Source organism: Heterodontus francisci, chromosome 25, assembly GCF_036365525.1.
Source record: "Heterodontus francisci isolate sHetFra1 chromosome 25, sHetFra1.hap1, whole genome shotgun sequence".
NCBI lineage: Eukaryota > Metazoa > Chordata > Chondrichthyes > Heterodontiformes > Heterodontidae > Heterodontus > Heterodontus francisci.
In genome coordinates this window covers 38,567,372-38,593,532 of record NC_090395.1, presented here as the reverse complement: position 1 = coordinate 38,593,532, position 26,161 = coordinate 38,567,372, and the positions used below count along the sequence as shown (strand labels likewise).

Genomic DNA, 26,161 nt, shown 5'->3' with positions numbered 1-26,161 from the left:
TGTGTGATGATGCACACGATGGATGATGCCATTGCCTTTCATGGCATCCAACTCACACTTTCTGGGAGGGTTGAATGACGGAATTGCACCCTCTCTGAGGTGCAGCACTGCACTGCCTTTGAAATGTCCTATGGTGTCAAACCAGCGCGGGTACTTTTGTTGTAGGTTGTGGACTGACTCTATGCAGGTACCCTTGGTCTCTTCTGCTGTAATGGGTACCTTGGTGACCTTGTGGATAGTCACAATGTTGAAATCCTTACACTCTGGTAGTCTTGCCACTGCTGGTACTCTCAAGTCTACTAGGTAAATATTTTCTTTTTCCATGCCGACTTGCCATAGCTACATTGCATTGTTATGGTGCCACTGCAAGGGATGGGTGGCCCATTGTATGCAGTTAACTTTGCAGTAGTTGATTGTATCATTAACTTCCAACGACCCCAGTACATATCCTTCAGGATTCAGACTGGTAGGATATTTACACTAGCTCCGGTGTCAATCTTAATTCTGAGTGTGTGTTTGCAAACTTACATTGGGCACATAATGTTAATAGTAGCAAAAGCTTCCAGTTGTTTGACTCCATCAACACAACGGGCCACATTTTACAAAAAATGGCGACGCGCACGCAAAGGCTTTACTCAGCGGAGCTTCCGCGATATTAAATGCAGCGGCTCATTTATATGGCTGGAGCAGACTACGCCCCCCCAATGACGTGTAGGGGGCAGGCCATTGCGCAGATGCCAATGTCATTTTTAAAGGGCTTCCAGCCCTTATGTTTAATTTAAATGTAATGAAAAGACATAAATAAATGCTTCCAGCCCCTCTCCCACCCCCCGAAGAACCAGACAGCTCATTCCTGCCTTCTCCACCTCCCCCCCCACACAAAATACTTACCTTGTGTACCTGACCTTTCCCCCCCACAAAGTTCACAAACTTTTATCTTCAACCATGCCCACCATCCCCTACGCCAATCATATTGTTTAGACCCCGCTCCCCCTCCACCACCGCACTGAAATACTTACGTCCTCCCCCCTCCCCACCAGTGTCCCGCATCAGATCTCCAGATGGAGATCTGTAGGCCCAGGGGTCATGGCAACCGACCAGAATATCAGCTGGCGGGAGCAGATAAGTCATTTTCATTATTTATCATGAATTAACATCTTTAAATTTTGCTTCCATCGCCAAGCGGTGGGGGGTCCGCCACATGGCCTCGCTGGCAGTATGGGGCTAGGCTTTCCTGGCGTTGAGGCTTGTGGCAGACCTCTCCTGGTGGCATTTTCCAGGCCCATCCACCACGACCCCCGACACCAGTGGGGGGGGTGGGGTGTCGGTAAAATTCAGCCCAATGTGTCAGGTTCACAATGTGAAATGTCTGCTCATTTTCTAGCTCAGAAACCCTCCAGCCTGAGCCTTGTCTCGGGTTTATTTTGCTATAGACTTCTTGTATTGGCTGGCATTTACGCAGGTCTCTAGTGCTCTCCTTGCTGCTGTTGCCCTTTTGCTGCACCTGTCTTCTGTTTGTTTCTGTCCTATTGTGATTTCTGGATGCGTCTTTGGAGCCAGATTTCTTGCATAGGCGGGCCCAGTGTCCTTTTGCATCACATGCCTTGCACAGGTCTTGAAATGCAGGACACTTTGCGGTGAGTGGGATAAACCACACCTAGCACACAGCTTTCTTGTTTTTCGCGACCGGGTTATCATGCCGATACTGTCGGCTGTACCCAGTGCTTGCAGATGTGATTGTCCAGCTACAGGGGAGATGGTGCTGTAAGGGGAGTCGGTGGCATAGTGGTATTGTCACTGGACTAGTAACCCAGAGACCTAGGGTATTGCTCTGGGGACATGGGTTTGAAGCCCACCACAGCAGAAAGTAGAATTTGAATTCAATTAATAAAAAATCTGGAACTAAAAAGCTAGTCTAATGATGACCATGAAACCATGATGATTGTTGTAAAAACCCATCCGGTTCACTCAAGTCCTTTAGAGAAGGAAATCTGGTGTCCTTCCTGGTCTGGCCTACATGTGATTCCAGACCCACAGCAATTTGGTTGACTCTTACATGCCCTGTGAAATGGCCGAGTGAGCCACTCAGTTGTATCAAACCGCTACATAGTCAATAAGAAATGAAATGAGATAGACCACTTGGCATCGAGCTAGGCACTGTAAATGACAACGGACCTGTCGACCCTGCAAAGTATTCTTACTAACATCTGGGCGCTTGTGCCAAAGTTGGGACAGCTGTCCCACAGCTGTCAAGCAACAGCATACTCACAGCATCATACTTGTCATGCAGGCCCCCATCTGCCAAGAATTATTTTGCCACATGAACATTAAAACTTAAAATTGCTGCTGGGAAGAAAAGAGGGCCTATCACAAGGAATCACAAGGCCCCACACGGAAAGACCTTTTTTGCACACTGGCAGACAGCATTGGAACAAAGGACCCAGTCCCTGTTTCTCCAACACACAGAAGACCTGGTCAGGCCAGTTTAGTCGCATGATTAACTGGCTGTTTGAATTTAAACTTGCCACAGAGTGTTTGAAAATTAGAAAGTTATTTTCCCCTGGACTGAGAACACCTCTTTCCTGTCTGCTCCCATCTCTTTCTCATGGAACTGAAGATCCATTGAAGATACATGAATCCCAAGAGAGAAAAGTCTCTTACAGTGAACAAGGTTTAAGAAGAAAACTGGGCCCCAACGAAAAGCAAGACTACTTACAAAAGGACTACAGTGAGCTCAAAGCACAGTAAACAAGAAACCCTTCTGATATTGCATCAAACCGCTTTACTTTATTTTTTCTTCTGCTCTTTTTGTCCCTATTTGCACGTGTGTATCGCATGTGCATGCTAGCGTGGGCGCGTCATTTATCTGTAGGTGTTAACTGTATTAGAGTTTAAGTTTTAAGAAATTTCACTTTTCTTCTTTAAACCTAAGGAAGTCTGTTTGTGATCATTTCTTTGCCTTATAATTGGAATGTGGTGAACAAGTATTCATCAAGGGGGAGCTCAAAACACAGTGTGTTTAAAAATTAAACCCTGTTACAAAAAGATCAGGTGAAGACTAAAAGGGACCCCTAGACACCTTTCTCACCTGGTCGTAACAGAAATTTGGGTGCTAGCGTCCTGGAATTTACCCATAGGCGAACGAGAGAAATTGGAAATGGGAAACCAAATTGTTCCCAAGCAACAAAAAAAGTCAAAAGAGCAAGATTAATACAGGTTTTCTTGTGGTTGTGTGTGATTGGATACTAACATTTCTGCAACTGAAGCGAGTAGCCCTCCAAGCCACAGTGAAGTAACTTGGGATAAGTTAAAAGCACTGTCTATGGAGGAGCAGAGAAAAATGGCTGAGCAGTGTGGGATCACCATATGTGGCTAGGCTAGGAACTCTAAACTCCTCAGGACAGTGGCCCACCATTTTCCCCTTGAATCTGAAGAAGTAGAAACAGGCTTAGAAGCAGAGTCTGACAGCGTATTGTTAGCCGTCCATGTCTCCGCTTTGAAGACGTCTGCAAACGCGACATGAAATCCTGTGACATTGATCACAAGTCGTGGGAGTCAGTTGCCAGCGTTCGCCAGAGCTGGCGGATAGCCATAAAGGCGGGGCTAAAGTGTGGTGAGTCGAAGAGACTTAGCAGTTGGCAGGAAAAAAGACAGAGGCGCAAGGGATGAGCCAACTGTGTAACAGCCCCGACAATCAAATTGTTCTGCAGCACCTGTAGAAGAGCCTGTCACTCTAGAATTGGTCTTTATAGCCACTCCAGGCGCTGCTCCACACACCACTGACCACCTCCAGGCGCTTACCCATTGTCTCTCGAGATAAGGAGGCCAAAGAGATTGTTAGCAAATATACAATAGGAATTTGAATTAGAAGAAAGAGAAAAACAGAGAGAGAGGCAGGAGAGGGAGAAAGAGGGAGCCTTCCAAAAGGAACATGAGAAAAATGAAAGACAGGAGAAGGAACGAGAGAGAGAGGAGAGAGACAGAGAAAGAATATTGCAGAAAGAATCCGAAGAGAGAGAGCTGAAGTGGCTTGAATTAACTAAGGGGTGGCAGAGTAACCCCAGTGAAAGCATTGCCAATATGGAGAAGTGTAATTCAGGGCTGGGTACAAAATTGCTAAAACTCACTCAATAATTCCAAAATTCAATGAGGAAGATGTGGAAGTGGAAGCATTTTTTGTGTCTTTTGAGAAACTGGTAAGGTAGCTAAAATGGCCTGCTGAGACCTGGTCCCTTTTAATACTAAGCAAACTAACTGGAAAAGCCCATGAGGTTTATTCCTTGTTGCCAGATGAGAGTTCATCAAATTATGAACTGACCAAAAATGCTATCCCTGGAGCATATGAATTATTACCCGAAGCCTACCGCCAAAAGTTTAAAACCTTCAAAAAGCAAACTAATCAAACATATCTGGGGTTTGAAAGAAGTAAGCAGCTGGCTTTTGACCAGTGGCTGACGGCTCTTAAAACACAGCTGAGCTATGAGACTCTCAGAGAAGTAATTCTGTTAAAGGAATTTAAAAACTCTCTCCCACTCTCAATAAATACCCATGTGGAGGAGCAGCAGGTTCAGGGAGCCCAGCAAGCGGCTGTTCTGGAAGATATTTGCTTTAATTTATAAATCGGTTTCCCAGGTGAGAACCTTTCCTAATCACCTCACAAATCCGAAAAGGACAAAGGGTGGGGAGGTGATCACTGCCCAGGCAGTCCTGGGAGAGAGAGGAAAACAGGAGACAGAGGGGGCCCTCCTCCAGCCAAAAAGGAAAGTGCTGTGAGCAAGAGTGAGACCCAGAGACTTGTGTGCTTCCATTGTAATAAGGCACGGTATTTAAAAGCTGACTGCTGGAAGCTAAAGGAGAAACCTGTAGGGTTAATCAAGGTACTCCTGCTCAATGAAGACAGGACCCTGATGGAAAGCCCAGCAGAACAAGCGTGGCTTTAACTGCAGTAAGAGTGCAATCCAAAAAGCTTACTATGGCCAGTGCAGGAAAAGTTAATAGGATTCCTCAAGGTTATCAGGGTTTTGAGTTTGAAGGGAAAGTAACCCCATACTCAGTGGGGCCAGCAAGCCCATAGTGATTCTCAGAGACACAGGGGCCAGTAGATCCCTTTTAGTCAGAAAAGGCCTGACCTTTCCCCCAGAGAGTGCAGTGAACACCAGAATGGTGGTGAATGGTATTGGAGGGCAACTCTAGAACTGTATGCCTGTACCTGTACACCGGGTGCACCTGGAGTGCAACCTAGTTTCGGGACCGAGCGTAGGGATTGTCCCTCGTTTGGCTGTAGACAGGGTTGACCTGCTCCTAGGTAATGATCTGGTGGGGGTGAAGGTAGTAGCACCCCCAGTATTGAAAGAAAGACCGCAGGAGGTCAGACAGACAGGGCAGTGGCAAGAGATGGTCCCCTGCAGTTTCCCTGAATGTGTAGCGGATCAAGCCATGATCAAATCCGCTCATTCAGAGGAGACTGCATTGGCACTGCAGGCAAATGACCATGAGGTCTGCCTGTTCGAGACTTTCTTTGGAAAGTTAGGAGACTCCTAGGGAAGTTAGGGAATGAATTAAATTGATTTTCCCTAGCTGAGGCTCAGCAAGCCGACCCAGTATTGCGAGAGCTAGCACAGGCTGCCCAGTCTGAAAGTGAAGCAGAGGGAGTCCCTGATTGCTACTACTTAAAGAATGAGGTACTGGTGAGGATATGGCGTTCTCCTCACAGACCTGAGGGCAAGGAATGGACAGTAGTTCACCAGTTAGTGGTGTCACAGGGGTACGGGGGAGAAATATTAAGAAGGTCCCATGAGACTACATGCCGGTATACGAAAGACCAAAGCCCACATAAGACAACAGTTTGACTGGCCAAAACTCCACAAAGATGTGGTGGAGTTCTGCAGGAGTTGTCACATGTGCCAGGTTGAGGGGAAACCCCAATCAACTGTGAAGCCTGCACCCTCAGTCCTGTACCAATGTTCGGAGGACCCTCCAGCAGAGGGCTGGTGAAAGGTAAGGGACCCCCGCTGAGAACAAAAGGGGACAGACAGGCATATGGCTGGCAAAAGTTTAGAAAGAGAAGGGAAAAAGGTGACAAGATGGCAGGTTAAAAGAAGTCTAGGAAGAATCCCGGATGAAAACCCCTACTGTCTGGTCAACCAACCTCAGAAAATGTGAATAGCTAGACACCACATCCTCCTATGTAAATGCAGACTCTAGAAGCACCCCAGCAGAGTTGCTAACAGCATTTACAGGAACCTGCAGAGACAAAGAGAGACCTTCTAGGGGGCACAGAAACCGTGAGGGTGATGCTTCACCTAGTCGAAGTGACACTGGAGAATGCAGTCATGTCTGCAGGTAGGAGTGCCACAGAGAACAAAGGGGAGATTAACAAAGAATCCTCCCCAACAGTCAGAGGAAAAGGGACCCACCCATCCCCTGAAGTCAAAAATCTTTGCATGACTCAGAGAGTTCAGGATAGACCCGCCCACTACTAACTCTCCCGAGAAAAGAAAGGGAAAATTAAAGCAGCACTGGCACCCAGAAATCACCATTTAATAAGCTTTAAAATTGATGAATGAATGGAAATGAATGAGAGAAATGCATGTTTTTTCTTTCGGTATCTTATATTTCTCTCAAACCTTGTAATGAAATGCCCCGTTTTTTTCAAATTGCATTTCATTCCCCTGGTTGTGGAAGTGTCATGCAAGCCCCCACATGCCGAGAATGAGGCACATGTTATTTCGCCACATGAACATTAAAACTTAAAATTGCTGCTGGAAAGAAAAGAGAGCCTATCACAAGGAATTGCTAGGCCCCTCGCAGGAAAGACCTTTTTTGCATACTGGCAGATAGCGTTGAAACAAAGGACCCAGTCCCTACTTCTCCAATATACAGAGGACCTGGTCAGGCCAGTTTAGTTACATGACTAACTGGGCTGTTGGAGCTTTTTTGAATTTGAACTTGCCACAGAGTGTTTGAAACTCAGAAAGCTCTTTTCTCCTGGACTGAGAACACCTCTTTCCTGTCTGCTCCCATCTCTTTCTCACGGAACTGAAGACCCATTGAAGACACATGAATCCCAAGAGAGAAAAATCTCCTACAGTGAACAAGGTTTAAGAATAATACTGGGCCCCAATGAAAAGCAAGACTACTTACAAAAGGACGACAGTGAGCTCGAAGCACAGTAAATAAAAAACTCTTCTGATATTGCCTCAAACCTCTCTACTTTATTTTTCTTCTGCTCTTTTCTGTCCTGATTTGCATGTATGTCTCGTGTATGCATTCTAGCGTGGGCGCGTCATATAGCCGTAGGCGTTAACTGCATTAGAGTTTAAGTTTAAGTTTTAAGAAATTTCACTTTTCTTCTTTAAACCTAAGGAAGCTTGTTGTGCTCATTTCTTTGCCTTATAATTGGAAAGTGGTCAATAAGGATTCACCAAGCGGGAGCTCAAAACACAGTGTGTTTTAAAATACAACCCTGTTACAATAAGAACAGGTGAAGACTAAAAGGGACCCCTAGGCAACGTCCCACACACCGCCATCAGCATCCCCGGGTATGTCCTGTTCCATTGGCAGGACAGACCCAGCAGAGGTGGTGGCACAATCGAGAGGGAGTTGCCCTGGGATCCTCAAAATCGACTCTGGACCCCATAAAGTCTCATGGCATCAGGTCAAACATGGGCAAGGACACCTCCTGCTGATTACCACCTAACGCTCTCCTCAGCTGATGAATCAGTACTCCTCCATGTTGAACACCACTTGGAGGAAGCACTGAGGGTGGCAAGGGTGCAGAATGTACTCTGGGTGGCGGACTTCAATGTCCATCACCAAGAGTGGCTCAGTAGCACCACTACTGACAGTTGGCCGAGTCCTAAAGGACATAGCTGCTAGACTGGGTCTGCCGCAGGTTGTGAAGAAACCAACAACAGGGAAAAATATACTTTACCATGTCCTTACCAATCTACCTGCCACAGATACATCTGTCCATGACAGTATTGGTAGGAGTTACTACCGCACAGTCCTTGTGGAGACAAAGTCCCTTCTTCACATTGAGGATACTGTCCATCGTGTAGTGTAGGATACTACCACTGTGCCGAATGGGTTAGATTTCGAACAGTTCTGTTCGAACAGAACAGATCGAACAGAACAATGCAAATCCATGTGTTGTGGGCCATCAGAAGCAGTAGAATTTTACTCAACTACAATCTGTAACCTCATGGCCTGGCATATACTCCACTCTACCATTACCATCAAGCCAGAGGAATCAACCCTGGTTCAATGAAAAGTGCAGGAGGGCATGCCAGCAGCAGCAGCAGGCTTACCTCAAAATGAGGTGTCAACCTGGTGAAGCTACAACTCAAGACTACTTGCGTGCCAAACAGCGGAAGCAGCAAACAATAAACAGAGCTAAGCGATCCCATAACCAACGGATCCAGTCTAAGCTCTGCAGTCCTTTCACATCTAGTCGTGAATGGTGGTGGACAATGAAACAACTAACTGGAGGAGGTGGCTCCACAAATATCCCCATCCTCAATGATGGGGGAACCCAGCACATCAATGCAAAAGATAAGGCTGAAGCATTTGCATCCATCTTCAGCCAGAAGTGCCGAGTGGATGATCCATCTTGGCTTCCTCCTGAAGTACCCAGCATCACATTTGCCAGTCTTCAGCCAATTTGAATCACTCTGCATGATATCAACAAACGACTGCAGGCACTGGATACTGCAAAGGCTATGGGCCCTGAAAACATTCTGGCAATAGTACTGAAGACCTGTGCTCCAGAACGTGCCACGTCCCTAGCGAAGCTGTTCCAGTACAGTTACAACACTGGCATCTACCCAGCAATGTGGAAAATTGCCCAGGTATGTCCTGTACACAAAAAACAGGTCAAATCCAACCCGGCCAATTACTGCCCCATCAGTATACTGTCAATCATCAGCAAAGTAATGGAAGGTGTCACAGACAGTGATGCATTTGGGGAGGTCAAACAAGGCAAAAGAATACACAATTAATGGGAAATTTCTGAAGAGTGTAGAGGAAGTAAGGAACCTTGGAGTGAATGCGCACAGATCCTGAACCTAGCAGGACAGGTGGATAAAGTGGTTAAGAAGGCATAGGGAATCCTTCCTTCTTTTAAAGTTTCTTCATTTGTTGCTTCAAATTTTCTCTTCTGTTGTCTGTACTGCTTTTAAATTTTGTTTGCTGTTTTACTAATGGTCTTCAAGCTTATATCTTGTCTTTTCACCACAGCTGCCACCATGTCATGTGTTCTTTATGTTATCTTTAGCAACAAAATGAGGTATGTGGATTCCAGTTCCTTGAAGATCTCTAAAAAGTTTATTAACAGCTAGACTAGTGTATACAATACAGAACAAACTAAATACGGAACTTTTGTCTAGAATGTTACAGTTGCAGAGTAACTATGGCTTCTAGTCACATGACTACATCCTGGTATTTAGCTCATTAGCTTACTAAATTCTTAAAGGGACATCACTTTTGAAGCGATCATACAATAATAAGTCTTCACTGAAGTCTGGGCAGGGAAGGGGAGAGGAGTGGAGAAGGAAAAAAATTAGAGACTGACTCACTGTTAAGTTAGTCTAAAACATCCAGCAGCCCAGTCAGAAATAATAAGGCATGGTAGATGGTAACAGGCCTTCCCTTTGGACAGGAATTGGCCCTGGGAGAGCTGAAGAGAGAAGGAAAATGAACATAAAAATTTTAAATGACCAAGAAATAAAGCTTTTTTTTAGGGAATGGAACACATAAGTAAGTAGGAGTTAGAAAAGGTTAAGCAGTCAAAAGGAAAGAAGGGGAAACTTTAATAAATAAAGGCTTTGCTAAAGAAAAGAAATCTGGCTATCTTGTAAAAAGGATAAATATGAGTGAAGTTGGCCTTAATACTAATTAATGGATCACAAAAACATAGTATGGAAACTGAAAAGCTGAAAGTGGCAGTTGGAATAGGAAGTGGAGTATAGCTGGCTGAATGAAGGCTTAATTAAAGCTGGGGTGCGAATGAAGTTTTATGCAACAGTGTTTGAAGATTGTAAAATGAAAGGGAGATTATATAGATCTTTTAGCTGCTCATGTCTAAGAATTTGACAGCTATCAAAGAATTATCTTAGATTCAGCAAAATACAACTCAATTTGGAAGGAAGACAGAAAAATCAGAATGTCCTTGCCCCTTCCTTGAAAACAATGAAATTTTCATTAGCGGATTATGATTAGTTGGAATGGTTCCGCAACAATAGCAAGTTTAAATTTGTATATAAAAGGTGGTTTAAAAGCACTGAAATGCCCATACAAGATAAAGGGCAAGAAGATGGAGAACTTTTTAAAAAAGAAATAGGAGTTCCAAAATTAAAGAGAGAAACGATGGAAAAGGACAACAGGTCAGTCAGCCTTGCAAAAAGAGTATTTTTCTAATTCTCTTTTTCCTCCCACTTCCCTACCATTTTTCATATGGTAATATGTGTTGCACCTTTCACCAGCTCACTTATTTACATACACTTTTATTCTTTAGTTGTGGCTCAGTGGAAGCACTTTTGCCTCGAAGCCTAAGGTTGTTAATTCAAGTCCCACTCTGGAGACTTGAACACAAAATCTAGGCTTACACTCCACTGCATTGGTCAGGGAATTTCTAAGGTTCTGTTTTCAGATGATGTGCTAAACCGAGGCCCTGTCTGCCCTCTCAGTTGGACATAAACATCCTGTGGCACTATTTCTTAGAGCAGTAGGGGAGTTCTCCTCGGTGTCCTGGCCAATATTTATCCCGAAACCAAATTCGCGAAAATACATTATCGGGTCATTCCCTCTTGCTGCTTGTGGATCTGAATATACAAAAAATGGCTGCTGCATTTCCCTGCATTACAGCACTGGCTACACTTGTAAAATACTTCATTGGCTGTAAACCATTTTAGGACATCCTGAGGTTATGAAAGGCATTATATGAATGCAAGTTTTTCTATAAAATAGCTTTTTATACCACTCAACAGGTCTCTCTTTTTCAATTAAACAGTTTGCACATCATTCCATCCATTAACCTCTTTTCTGTGATTCGACAACTGGATATCTTGCCCTAGTCTGGTCATTATTGCTCTTCCACTCCACAAAGGTTTTTGATTATCTTTCATGGTTCAGAAAGGATCTTACACTTGAAACATTAATCTGTCATTTATTTTTTTAAAGATATTACTGGACATGCTGTGTATTTGCAGCATTTTCTGCTTTTTAAGCAGTTAAGTTTGTTTTTTTATTTTTTGGAAGACAGCATACTTGATTAACTAAGGAGCATCAGGGTATCAGCAGTCAATCTGTGAATTAATCCAACGTTATGTCATGGGCCAGAAAAAATGATAAAATAAACGCAATCGAATTCAGAAGAGCTGATTTTAAAGCAATGGGTAAAAAACTAGGAGAATAAATTAAAAGAATATACTAGAAGATGACACAATATAAAGACTTTTAACAATATATTGGAACCAGTATAGATGAGTTACTATCAAAACTTAGAGTAAACAATTAAAGGGAGTGCTCAGCTGCTGTGTTATACAAAACCCGAACAGATGGAGGAACAAATAGCTATTCTTTGATCTTCAGTCATCATTGGTGCATAATAGAGATCATGAAAGAAAGCATTTGTTTTAAGCCAACAGGTTTAGGATTTTTGCCTGAAAATGCCTCAACTGTTAGCTTTGAAAGGTCACCTGCCACTCCTCCAGGTTAGTTGCTTGGGTCAGATCATGCCATAATGCAAACTTCTCCAAAGCATTTACCTGGAGTTACAGAGAGTATACAGCACAGAAACAGACTGTTCAGTCCAACTAGCTTCCATTTAAGAAGACGTTTTGTCATTGCATTTTATCCAAGGGGCCATTGGATAAATTCACTGCCTAGAGTGATACTGAAATACAGAGACTAGGAAGGTTTGAAATTTAATCTTTAGTGCATGCTAAGGAAACTGATCAAGCTTGGTAGTCATTAGGAGCCAGAGGAAAACACAAATGTCTTTGTTTTTAAGAAATATCCTAAGCCTGCTGGAAGGTATGATGTCGAATGAAAACAGTATTGGGATTGGGTGTGATAAATCTCTCTCCCAAGTCAACCAGCTTGTGGACTCGCACTTCAAGAATAATCACTTGGAAAAAATGTTGAGGATTATTGGCATCGACAGAACTTTACCACAATATCAGACAGTATCATCGGCAAGAGAGGGGGAGAAGTGGTGGAATGTTTAGAGGACACAGTGATACGGCACCACAGAGCAGCAGAATACCAACTCAATACATCACCCACCAAATGCCTGATCCCAGCAGCTCTGGGAAGTACTGAATGCAATTCAGAAACTTGCATACCTGTTCAAGAAGGTGGCTCACCACCACTTTCGCAGAGCAATTAGGGATGGGCACAAATGCTGGCCTTGCCAGCGATGCTCACAACCCATGAATGAATAAAAAAAAGGAAACAAATCCATGGGAGAGGCCTCTACTGTCCTGCTGAACTCTTAAAGCCTGGTTTCACAGCAGGGGAAATGGAAAAATACCTTAGCACACCAGCAATAAGATAAATTTATAACAGCAGCCACAATCAGCCATGTACATATTAGAGAATTAGGACCAACTGATCCATACCGGTGTATTTTTCTCTATATAGACTTGTTTGATATTACTGCCAATGTCCTTCTAAATTGAACCTCATAATAGTTATCCCTTCAACTCATCCTGTGAAATGGGATTGGTCTACTCACTCTAGTATTGTTTCTCTCTGCTTTCAGTTCAGAGATCTCCTCCTCTTTCTCCAAAAGTTGTTCCCTGCAGGCATTCAATTCCTTTGTTAGTGCAGCAAACTCCTGCAAAAGGAACAAAAGATTGGCACATCGGTTTAGTAATAATTAAATATAATACATTCAAGCATTTCAGGGCCCAAAGAACATCCATTAACCACTACTCTCTGTTTCCTGTCGCTCAGTCAATTTCATATCCATGTTGCTACTGTCCCTTTTATTCTATGAGCTCTAATTTTGCTTTCAGGTCTGTTGTGCAGCATTGTATCAAATGCCTTTTGGAAGTCAATGTAAACCACATCAACAGCATTACCCCCATCAACCCTCTGTTACCTCCTCAAAAAACTCCAGCAGGTTAGTTAAGCATGATTTTTCCCTTAACGAATCTGTTGGCTTTCTTGGAAAGTTGGAGCTGAAAAAGTGTTACGGTCACATTGTTTTTTACAACTGTATTTTACAATTTAACACCCGTAGGATAGGTTAATATCACTGTCAATAATATAAAACCTGCACTATTACATTGGGCAGGAGGAAAGAAAAGAAATTGGGGACAAGGTTGAAAGAGCTGGTAAAAGAATGTTTTTCTTGAAGGCTTTTGAAAGCAATAGGGAGATTATAAAGCTGGAGGGATTTTGGGGCAGAGTACCAGAGCTTTGGGACAATAGCAGAAAGAATACCCATCCATGGTGTATGAAGAGCACAAGGAGAAGCTGATCATTGTCAAAGTAGTGAAATAGGCAAGTTGGAACTTAAAACTCCAGAGACAACAGAGGTATAGCAAAGCTCTTAGGATAAGGATTTTGAAACTGATTTCAAAGTTCACAGGGAGTCAGTGGTACCTGGCTGGGGTAATAAAATTAGAGGATTTTGAACAAGTAATTACATGGGTAGTGACATTCTAAATGAGTTATAATTTATGTAGAGTGTAAGTGTGGGTGTTAACTTGTAAAGCATTGAAGAATTCAAGCCTCAAGATGATAAAGACATTAATTAGTGGCAGTGATGGAGAGGGAAAGGCTGGGTCAAGTGATGTTGCCAAGGTGGATCAGGTGGCACAGCAATGTCCCACACTAGTGGATTAGCCATTAATTGGATAAATGCACCATTTGGTGTTAAGCTATGTAGACCGAGGCACCCCCAGGTTCAGTCTCTGCTCTGTGCTGACTTAGCTCATCTTGGGTCAACAGTAGGAACACAACAGTTGAGATAAGCATCTTCAGGCTTGGGGAAGGAGGAAATAAAGAGATAGAGTCTGCAAAACCATGGAAGAATCAGTCTGGATTCTGACTCTTGATTACACAATCCAGTGACACATGATGGAAAGTGCAAAGCATCTGTGGATATCCACAAACATCAGTCAGTCATTTTAGGTTTGTTCACAGTGGCCATTTTATGTTACCACAGACTGAGACACTTATTTCAGAGACTGACTCCTCACTAATGTATCATTAGTGCTTTAAACGTGACAGAAATACAGACATGGAGACACTGAGACACACAGTACTAGACACGAGTGAATCATTGCCTTGTCCCCGTTGTGTACTATACATGTACAGGAGCTGACACTATATTAAATTCATTCACGGGATCTGGGCATCACTGACAAGACCAGCATTTATTTCCCATCCCTAATTGCTCTTGAGAAGCTGGTGGTGAGCCGCTATCCCCATTGAATTTTTTCAGGGGTGACAAGGAGAGTCAATCAAGCTAGTGTGACACAATCTTCACTTAACAATTCCATGCTTATTGTGCTTGATTAATCTGCACCTTTCTAAATGAAGATTAATACAGTTTATCAAAATTTTTCCCACTAATCTGCCCACCACTGAGGTTAGGCTGAATGATATGTAATTACACAGTCTATCCCTTTCTCCTTTTTAAAGAATGGTACAATGTTAGCAGTCCTCCGGCATCACACCTGTAACCAAAGAGGATTGGAAAATGATGTTCAGAGCCTCCGCTATTTCCTCACTTGCTTCTATTGACAGCTTGGGATACATTTCATCCAGGCCTGGTGATTTATAACTTTCAAAGACACTAAACCCCTTCTATTTCCTCTCTCACTATGTTTATTCCATCCAATATTTCACACTCCTCCTTAACTACAATGCCTGTGTCATTCACCCCCTTGTGTAACCCTTTTGTGTGAAGACAGACACAAAATATTCATGAACAACCAAGCCCACATCATCCACCTCCACAGATCAGAAGAATGAGGAAAATCAATATAAACTAAAGGATACAATTCTAAAGCAGATGCAGAAGCAGTGGGACCTGGAGGCAAATGTGCACAAATCATTGAAGGTGACAGGGCAGGTTGAGAAAGTGGTTAAAAAGCCATACGGGATCCTGGACTTGATAAACAGAGGCACTGAGTTTATAAAACACTTGTTTGGCCTAAACTGGAGTATTGTGTCCAATTCTGGGCATTGCACTTTAGGAAGGCTGTGAAGGCATTGGAGAGGGTGCAAAAAAGGTTTTGGAGTATGATTCCAGGGATGAGGATCTTCAGTTAAGTTGATAAATTAGAAAAGCTTAGAGAAAAGAAGGTTGAAGAGATTTGATAGAGGTGTTTAAAATCATGAGGGGTCTGAACAGAGCAGATAGAAAGAAACTGTTCCCATTGGTAGAAGGATCGTGAACTAGAGGACAGCGATTTAAGGAGATTGGCAAAAGAACCAGCAATGACATGAGTGTTTAAATCTGGAAACTGCTGGCTGAAAGGGTGGTGGAGGCAGATTTAATCATGACTTTCAAAAGGGAATCGGATAAGAACCTGAAGGGGAAAAATTTGCAAAGCTATAGGGAAAAGGTGGTGGAATGGAACTAGCTGAGATGCTCTTCTAGAAAGCCTGCATGGACAAGATGGGCCAAATGGCCTCCTTCTGTGCTGTAATCATTCTGTGATTCTGTGAGTTTGGACATCAATGAGAAGAGTCAGATTTGGCTACAATGTCTTCTCCAGCTTGAATAGTCTGCTGGCACTTGCTAGTTGAGTCCAAATATGAAGAATGGCCATGCAAATCAGAAAGTTTCCAGCACCCATGGGACCAATCCTCCAAAATAAATCACAATTTTCAAGCGAAAAGGTGACAAAACTAGGGAGGGCAAAACAAAAGAAAATCAACCCAATTAGCCAGGCATATTTAATAGAACATTCAATGTCAAACCAGCAACCCAACGTATCGGAAGAGAAGTTTGTTTAGACCCTCAAAACATAGACTTAATAAAACAAGCTTCTCGGAGACTTGGAGTGTGTTAACTTCACATTAAATCAAAACAAAGCAGAGAGAAGAAAGCACAACGTGCATCATAAATCTATAGCAAGAAGGTGAAAACACAAATAAATTACCTCAAATGAAATGTTAAGTTATTTAATAATACATACAATAACATTGCACCAATCTTGTAGAGAGCCAAAAATGCCAAGACCCATGAGAAACATGTTCGCAGTAAGGGTTAAACAACTCTATTTTTTCAGCAATATTAGTTGTTTTAATGTCATGTATTCACTAACATCAAGAACTAAAGGATTCGAGACAATACAAATTCCAGAATGCAAAGAACGGCCCTGACAACTGTCTCCCAAGAACATTGCATTCTCCAGATTCTACAGCAATAACTATTCAGAATGAAAACAATGAGAAGTTCTAGGCCAGCTTCACATCCAACAGCTCCAGTTACAACAGGGCTGTCTGAGCACAATGACAACGTTTCAATGAATTGTCCCTGTTACCCTTGGTTTTATTTGGACTGTGCTGAAGGAACTGAAGCGCATAAAGCCACAGTACAGTGAACTTCAAAATCTCAATTCTGGTATTCTGCTGCACAGTTGGTGAAGGAATTTCACATGGAGATGGGTCAAAAGAATCAGCAGGATTCAGTCACCTATTGTAGGCTAGTTTCTCAATTTTAATTCAAAGATATCTTATCCAAATAAAACATTTCACTGCAGACAATTTTGTTGAACGTGTCCATCAGGAATGATGAAATAAAAACAAAATGAAGATAAATAATTTTCCTCAATAAGAAATAGTTTCCGAACAATTCCAGAAAAGCATCACAGGAATAACTAAACGCCAATGAAAGATGGACTATTTGTATCCCATATGGTATAATATTAGAAAATAAATATAGACAAGGAAGACTGAAATCATCCATTGGGAAAGAAAAACTGAAAGCATCGTATAACTATGGTTTTCACCTCCTTTATCCATCCAAGAGTCAACCACATTGTGCCAGACTAGAGGCAGGTGCAGGCAGGTTCCCTTCACTGAAGAACTTCAGCGAACCAGTCAGGTTTTTACAACAAAATGCCGGTTTTCATTTCTCTGATGTTAAGCCATATATTACCAAATTTATTAAATTCAATTTCACAATCAATCAGTCATGGTGGAATTTGAACCCACCACTTCCGCATTTCTACCATACCTCAACCCGTAAAAAAATAGTTTTTTTCATCCTGCAAAGGTCAGACCTAAGCAGCCAAGATCCCGTTCTCTGTCCCTTTTATGCTGGCCCAGGATTTCCAGCGCTCTCCGAGAGAGGAAGAGTTAACCTGCATCTGCAGGAGGCACAGGTGTTATGATTCCCTTGGAGATCACAAACCAAAAGAATCCAATCCACCGGCCCCAATTTAGAAAACAAAACAAATGGACATGTTTTCACTTTTATAAATTTTATTTCAACACTCAAACCAAAACCAACATAAATTAAACATGAACTAACAGTTAAATCACAGTCGATATATAATTACATATTAACTATCAGTTGCAAGATAGATCTCATGAGTCTTTTGGGCAGTCCCCTCAGCAAAGGTAGCACGAGTTATGACCAAAAGGTCCTTTGGACCTTTGAACTTTTCAAGGTGACCTCCAGATCCTGTCTTCCAAGATGCAGACACAGATGTGATGCCTGCCCTTCGAAAGCAAGCGTTGCAGTATTCCCTTCAATGTTTCGGTCTTCTCGTCTTTTGAATGCCCTCAGTCCCACTGACTACAGTCTTAATGGTGTGGTTCCACAAGTAACTCTTTAAGGCACCAAAAAGAGCTGTAGCAACCTGTATTTACTAAGGGCCAGCTCCCAGAAAAACAGGTCCCAATCACAGTTGCTTGTCTTGTTTTTAAAACAACTTGCTGTTTGTTCAACACTGCAGTCTGCAATCTTGTAAACTGAAACCTGAGCTCCAGTCACGTCTCTGATCACACCTCTGATCATATGACTATTTGCTTTGCCTGGTTCCATCCAGTTTGATTCCACAGAACTCTGAAGCTTCCGGTTTCCTTTTCCAGTAAAGGACTGTCTCAGAAAAAATACAAGCTTTGAATCCAAAGTCAGTGCACCTAGCAGTACATTCAACAGGTCAACTGTTCAGATAGCAGTCTGCACATGTAGACTCCATAACAGAGGCCAGTTGGAGCCATTCAAATGAAATAGGAAAAGCCTGCCCAGACTTCCCACCTCAAATTCCAGCTCAAATGTTTGCTGTCTGGCCTAGTATGAGGACACCCAGAGAAACATGGGACCATGGCCTGCTACTGCACCCTCACTAACAAGGAGGTCTTCAAGGATCCTAGAAGCAGGCTGAAGAAAAGATGAGAATTTGTTGTTTTTTTAATGTTTCAATCACCCTCCAGGATAATCAGTTCAAATCAGGAACTTCTGGTTATTTATACCTGTCCACAGCCTGAAGGTCCTCATTTCCGAGGCCTGTCATGCATCTGATTTTCCAACAACGCTAGGCCCTACCAAGGGTCAGGCCTATGCCAGAAGTGCAGGAACTTCTGGCCAGGAGTGCTCCTGTCCTATTTTAGGACAGGAAAATCTAGCTTATGCTGTCCGAAAAGATGAAATCAAACATGAGAGGCATGCCAGACTAGACTGTTAAACACAAAAGCCACACCAGCTCACTCAGTAACACTTTGGTGCAGGTCACAATCTTAAGCCTGCCATTCCTCCTTTGTATACTGACTCCTACAACCAGTGTAAACAGAGAGTCAGACACACATGAAAGGCCACATGAAGATACATGTCTGCTGATGACTATATGAGGTGGAGGTGGACAACTGATGGTTGTATTATGAGTATCACTTCACTGGTTTAACATGCAGCCATGCAGCACATCAAAAAACAAGAGCAATGCCAGAATAGACCAATGTCACAAGAGGCACAGAGTGAACCCACATTAAACACAAAAGGCATGTCAAAGTCGACCAAATCCAAAAGACACACCAGACTGGACCAAAATGAAAACACAAAAGGAATATCAGAATAAACCAATATCAAACAGGAGAGGCACAGAGTAGAAACAAGTATAAACAAGCTGCAAGATCAAAAATCAACACATTTTCAACATCTCTGACAGACTATTGGATGTACAACCAAGTTTTGAAAAAAATCATCAACCAAGTGCACCAACATTTCTCAACAATAAAACCCATGCATATCTGAACTGTGCAGATTAATGTCACAAAGAATCAGAACAGCGAGATGAATGCACACTGCATGGCAAACAGCTCAATTTTGCTTGGGACCTCAAGAATGGATGAGGATGCTATTGAACACCTGACAAATGTTTCCCCAGCCTGTGGGGAAAGGTGACATCTCACTTTAGAATATCACCACCAGGAAAAATGAATGTGTATTTACTACATCAATTGAATTCTAAAAACAATCATCCCCCAGTCCAAAAAAACAACAAGGTACAGGTGAATAAACCCAGCACGTGACTACTACAAATCAGGCCAACCAAGTAACAATGCTGAGCAGACAATATGTGAGGGGACTAAGTACAGATTTTCAATCACACCCATGTTACACTGTATGCTTTTCGCCAAAGGCAATATGAACTGGTCTACAATTGGTGGACAATTAAACAACTGACATGAGCAGGAGGCTCCACAAATATCCCCATGCTCAATGATGGGGAAGCCTAGTACATCAGTACAAAAGACAAGGATGAAGCATTTGCATCTATCTTCAGCCAAAAGTGCTGAGGAGATGATCTATCTTGGCCTCCTCCTGAGGTCCCCAGCATCAAAGAGGTCAATCTTCAGCCAATCTGATTCACTCCACGTGATATCAAGAAAAGGCTTAAAGCACTGGATACTGCAAAGGCTATGGGCACTGAAAACATTCCAGCAATAGTACTGAAGACTTGTGCTCCAGAACTAGCCGTGACCCTAGCCAAGCTGTTCCAGTACAACTACAACACTGGCATCGACCCGGCAATGTGAAAAATTGCCCAGGCATGTCCTGTGCACAAAAAGCAGGACAAATCCAACCCGGCCAATTACCACCCTATCAGTCTACTCCCAATCATCAGCAAAGTGATGGAAGGGGTCGTCAACAGTGCTATCAAGCAGTACTTGCTCAGCAATAACCTGCTCAGTGACGCTCAGTTTGGGTTCCGCCAGGGCCACTTAGCTCCTGACCTCATTACAGCCTTGGTTCAAACATGGACAAAATAGTTGAACTCCAGAGATGAGGTGAGAGTGACTGCTCTTGACATCAAGGCAGTATTTGACCAAGTATGGCATCAAGGAGCCCTAGCAAAACTGGAGTTAATGGGAATCAGTAGGAAAACTCTCCGCTGGTTGGAATCATACCTAGCACAAAGGAAGATGGTTTTGGTTGTTGGAGATCAGTCATCTCAGTCGCAGGACCTCACTGCAGGAGTTCCTCAGGTCAGTGTCCTAGGCCCAACCATCTTCAGCTGCTTCATCAATGACCTTCCCTCCATAATAAGGTCAGAAGTGGGGATGTTCACTGATGATTGCACAATGTTCAGTACCATTCACGACTCCTCAGATACTGAAGCAGCCCATGTCCATATGTAGCAAGAGCTGGACAACATCCAGGCTTGGGCTGATAAGTGGCAAGTAACATTCGTGCCACACAAGTGCCCGGCAATGACCATCTTAAACAAGAGAATCTAACTATCTCCCCTTGACATTCAATGGCATTATCATCGCTGCATCCCCACTATCAATATCCTGGGTGTCCCCATTGACAAGAAACTGAACTGGACCAGCCACATGAATGCTGTAGCTACAAGAGCAGGTCAGAGGCTAGGAATTCTGTGGTCAGTAACTCACCTCCAGTCTCCCCAATGCCTGTCCACCATCTACAAGGCACAAGTCAGGAGTGTGATGGAATACTCTCCACTTGCCTGGATGGGTGCAGCTCCAACAATACTCAAAAAGCTCAACACCATCCTGGCCAAAGCAGCCCACTTGACTGGCACCCCATCCACAAACTTTAACTTTCACTCCCTCCTCCACTGACGCACAGTGGCAGCAGTGTGTACCATCTACAAGATGCACTGCAGCAATTCACCAAGGTTCCTTTGGCAACACCTTCCAAACCCTCTACCACCTAGAAGGACAAGGGCAGCAGATGCATGGGAACACCAAACCTGCACGTTCCCCTCCAAGTCACACACCATCCTGACTTGGAACTGTATCGCTGTTCTTTCACTGTCGCTGGGTCAAAATCCTGGAACTCCAAGAGAGGGGATGTTGAAATGGCAAGCAACCAGAATCTCGGGGTCATGCTCACAGACTGAGCAGAGGTGTTCCGCAAAGTGGTCATCCAATCTGCATTTGGTCTCCCCAATGTAAAGGAAACTGCATTGTGAGCAGAAAATACAGTATACTAAATTGAAAGAAGTACAACTTTCATCAGAACTGGCAAAGGTTAGAAATGTAAAAGGTTTTAAGCAAGTAAAGCAGGGGTGGAGGGGAAAGAGAACAAAAGGGAAGGTGTGTGATAGGACAGAGGGCTGCAGCTTCCGGTTGCTTGCCATTTCAACACACCCTCCTGCTCTCATGCCCACATCTGTCCTTGGCCTGCTGCAGTGTTCCAGTGAACATCAACGCAAGCTCGAGGAACAGCACCTCATTTTCTGATTCGGTACCCTACAGCCTTCCGGACTGAACATTGAGTTCAACAATTTCAGAGCAAGACTAGCCCCTTTTTTATTATTTTATTTTTTTTGTACCATGTGCCTGCCTTAAACTGGGTTTTTCATGTTTGTGCTTTTGGCTAGGGCTATTCATTTTCTATCATTAACACTCTCTGCACTAATGCTTTGGCTTTCAGCTTACCATTAGCACACTCTCTTTGCCTTTGCCCCATAACCTCCTGGTCTGATAATCTCTCCAGCCCTCTATCCTATCACACACCTTTCCTTTCGTTTTCTTTCTCCCCCAGCTCTGCTTTACTTGCTTAAAACCTATTACATTTGTAACCTTGGCCCATTCTGATGAAAGGTCACAGACCAGAAATGTTAACTCTGCTTCTCTCTCCACAGATGCTGCCAGACCTGCTGATTTTTTCCAGAACTTTCTGTTTTTGTTTAAGATTTCCAGCATCAGCAGTATTTTGCTTCTATTTTTATGTCATTTGAAAGTTGTCTGTATCATATAATTAATTATATTACCTTTTAAGTGCACCTTTGCTAACAGGAAACAGATTTAGTTTGGACATAAATTGGTTAGTCTGGAGTACAATCTTACATGGACATAAATTGGTTAGTCTGGAGTACAATCTTACAGCTAGTGACTAAACATTTTGTAACTGAATAATACATGCAATAACAACTGCTCAACCTTTTGCAGAGAAGCATTTTGTAAATAATGATCTTGTCAGAGCTGAATCGGGATCGACAATGATAGACTGAGATATAAACATAAGTGAATTTAAGAGAATTGCCATTTGGAGGAACTGAAGGGCGCTCTTTATTTGTAATTGTCTTTATCTAATTTTGTCAGTAGCTTTGGTGAGCGAATGACATTTTGTTCATGAGAGATTCTGTTGTTTCTGTATTTTAGAATCTAAAACCTAGTTTAACAGCCTGTCAAGATGAATAAACTAATCTTGGCTACCTACCATTAATCTCTCTGTCCCTTCCTGTCACACTCTGCTTTTCTGTTTTAAATGACTCTTCTGAAGTACTATCTGCTCCATCATATAAAATTCTCATGATTCGGAGATCACTGCCCTTTTGTTGGCTGCCCTGTCTTCAGACACATATATTACAAGCAGGTGGAGAAGTTGCACAAACATTGACCATGGGTTAAATTGTCTTGTGACAAGAGCAGTGTGAGAAATGGTCCGTCTTCATATTGCTGATGTTTCTACTGCCTCACCTCAATGACCACAATAACAATCCTCTCTTTGAGTTTCATGGTTTATTGGATGAATTTGTACTCCTGCCATAGTGTGAATCGACAGAGTTCATCCAATAAGGTCCATCTGCCACCCACTGACATGGTGTAGCTCGCTCTACTTTGTCAACAAAAGTAATTCGCATTGGCATTGCATACTATTTTGCTTGCTAGCTAGCTAATACAGTTGTGATGCTCTCCATTGATGTTTGTATGCTTAGCTACTTTATTTAAAGGGAGAAATGTGTTTTAAATAGGACTGTATTTTGATGGCATTAGATTGGCTGTACACTTTATATACAGATTAATTGCCTCCATGTCTGTGGCTGCATCAATAATTTCATTAAATGTCCATGGTGCAACATGTCGGTGCCTATCCAGGTAGCTGCACCAATGGTTTGTGGCAGAAAATTTCACATACTAACCTCTTTTTATGGAGAGCAGCCTATCATTTAACTGTGATTATCTTGAAATCGAACACTCACATGCATGTGAAATAAACGTATCACCATTTACCTTTCCATAACACATAATCTTGAAGCCTGCTTCATCACTGTCTTCAGTCACATGTCATCACTGAAGCTTCCTAATTCCACCAACAAAAAAGCCTACCACTCAGGTAACTATGCTGCCAGCTCCCAACATGTGGTTCTTGCAACCAGTGGCAACCCCAAAGTAAGTTTGTGAATGCACTAGTGACAGCTGTTGGTAAGACACAGTTTAAAAAAAAACATCTTCCCACCATCGGCCTCAACGAATCAAGTTACATCAAGTCTACAGCACAGAAACAAGCCATTCGACCCAACTGGTTCATGCCAGTGAATATCACCTACACAAGCTGCCTTCCACTCCTCTTCATCTAACACTAACAGCATACTCTTTTACTCCTTTCTTTCTCATGTGCTTGTCCAGTGTCTCCTTAAATGCATCTATGCTATCTGTCTCAATTACTCTTTTTGGTAGCACACTCCACATTCTAACCACTCTGAGTAAAGAAGTTCCTCCTGAATTCCTTACTGGATGTATTAGTGATTATCTTATATTTATGACACCTAGTTTTGGTCTTCCCTACAAGTGAAACATCTATCCTATCAAAACCATTCATAATCTTAAAGATCTCCATCAGGTCACCCCTCAGTCTTCTCTTGTCAGGAGAAAAAAGCCTCAGCCTGTTCAATCTTTCCTGATACTTACAACATCTCTGTTTTGGTATCATTCATGTGAATCTTCCCAGCACCTTCTCCAGTGCCTCTATGTCCATTTTATAATATGGAGACCTGAACTGTGCACAGTACTCCAAGTGTGATCTAACCAAGGTTCTATACAAATTTAACATGACTCCCCTTCTTTTTCATTCTCTCCCTCTGAAAATGAAGCTCAGTGCTTGTTTTTTTAAAAAAAATAACCTGCATTGCTCAGCGATACATATGACTGTACCCCTAGATTCCTTTGTTTCTCAACTCCATTTAAAATAATATCCAAAAAAGTATGTGGCTTCTTTATTCTTCCTAACAAAATGCATTGCTCCACACTTATATATACTGAAATTCCTTTACCAATTACACTCCCATTCTGCAAGTTTGTGAACATCGTCTTGTATTTTATCATATTCTTTCTTTGTATTAACTGTGCTCCCCAATTTGCATTGTACATAAATTGAGAAATTGTACTTCTCATTCATGAGTCCATTTACAGAAATGAGGCTACGTAGCTTCAACCCAAATCCATGATTGCCCATTAATAAAGAAAAATTGAAGTTCCAATTAATTCCCTGCAACATTGAACAGCAAAACACTTACGAACATATGAATTAGGAGCAGGAGTAGGCCACTCGACCCCTCAAGCCTGCTCCGCCATTCAATAAGTTCATGGCTGAACTGATTACTCCGCATTTCCACACAAATTATTATAAAGCTTTTGATGGATTTAAGTGAAAATCTGAGTGGAGATATTCTATTTTTGAGCGCATTAAAGCAGTGGAATTCACAGTATTAACAGAACATCCTATCTTGGTGCCTTCTGTGTACATGGACTGAGTGTCCACAATATGATTTCTAAGCAATGACGTCAGTGACAATACTTTCAGCTCAGCTTGGCATCCTGAAAGAAGAATTCAACTGCGTCTCTCAAATACATATCTTTAAAGCTCGAGCAGCAGTCTTGAGTTAAGCTCTTTTCAGACCAAATTTCAATCAGCTGACTTCAAACACAGGTAAATATTGTGGCAACCAAAATGTCACCATCAACAAGGTCCACCAGGTTATAAACTATTTGCTTGTAGATGCTGCAGCCAACCCAACTCAATAAAGTTCATTTTACTGCAATATTTTAGTACAACCTTTGTTTGAAAACTTGACCCCAAAAACAGCCTGTTTATGGGAATGAGTGGAGGGTAGATGGACTGGGATCTCCCATTGCAGCACAGTGCTGATGCGGCAGTCTGCACCCTTGGCATTGGCCTGCTTTTTTTCTTCTCAGGCTAGTGGATTCCCTACCACTTTGCCAACTTTTCTAGTTCAAGCCTACATTACTCAACACTGCCTCAGCCTTCATACACTTTCTGTGTTTCTTCAATGCATTCAATTTCTTTTATTATGCTTCCTTCCATCCTTTGAAGTGAATATCACTTCAGTAATTAACTTGTCTGTTTTCTCTGGAGATGTTGAGTGTTTCCAGCATCTTCTGCTTTTGGTCCTTGTTTCCTATTGTTTGCTCTATGATCTAATCTTTATCAGCTGAAAATACCGCCCTAGATCTTAGAGATTGGAGAAGTTTGAACAGGAAACGTCAAAAGGAGTTTGAAAGAGAAACAAGACTGTACATGGAAATGCTATGTTTTTGTCAACTTCAGTTGAGAGAAGTCCAACAGCTAGCCTGATAGTAAGTCAATTCAAAATGCTAACTTGAAGTTAAAACACTGTAGAGAAACGAGTAAAGAAAGCAACCACGGACAACTTACTTGAGATGATTCCTAGATGCTAGAACAAACAGGGTAAGGCAGATTTTTCTTTTACATGTGGCAGTTGAATTGCCAGTTGACCAAAGGGGATGCTTGTTTATAAATGCCATTCAAGATGTAGACTTAAACAGGAACCGCATAATTTTTACCCATTACTTTATTCCATAAACTGAACAATCCTAGATTTTCCATGCAACTAAGAGTAATGTCGATAGGAACAGAAAAAGCTGGAAATACTCAGTAGGTCAGGCAGCATCTGCG

General features: G+C 42.5%; 1 protein-coding gene across 1 annotated transcript in view; it reads right to left on the bottom strand.

The window, feature by feature from the left end:
* ppfia4 (PTPRF interacting protein alpha 4) overlaps positions 1-26,161 on the bottom strand; it is a 907,198-nt gene that overhangs the window by 265,201 nt on the left and 615,836 nt on the right. The window contains exon 2 of the mRNA XM_068057116.1: positions 12,737-12,838. Within this exon, the coding sequence (XP_067913217.1) occupies positions 12,737-12,838 (102 nt within the window). The remainder of the gene's footprint in view (positions 1-12,736; positions 12,839-26,161) is intronic.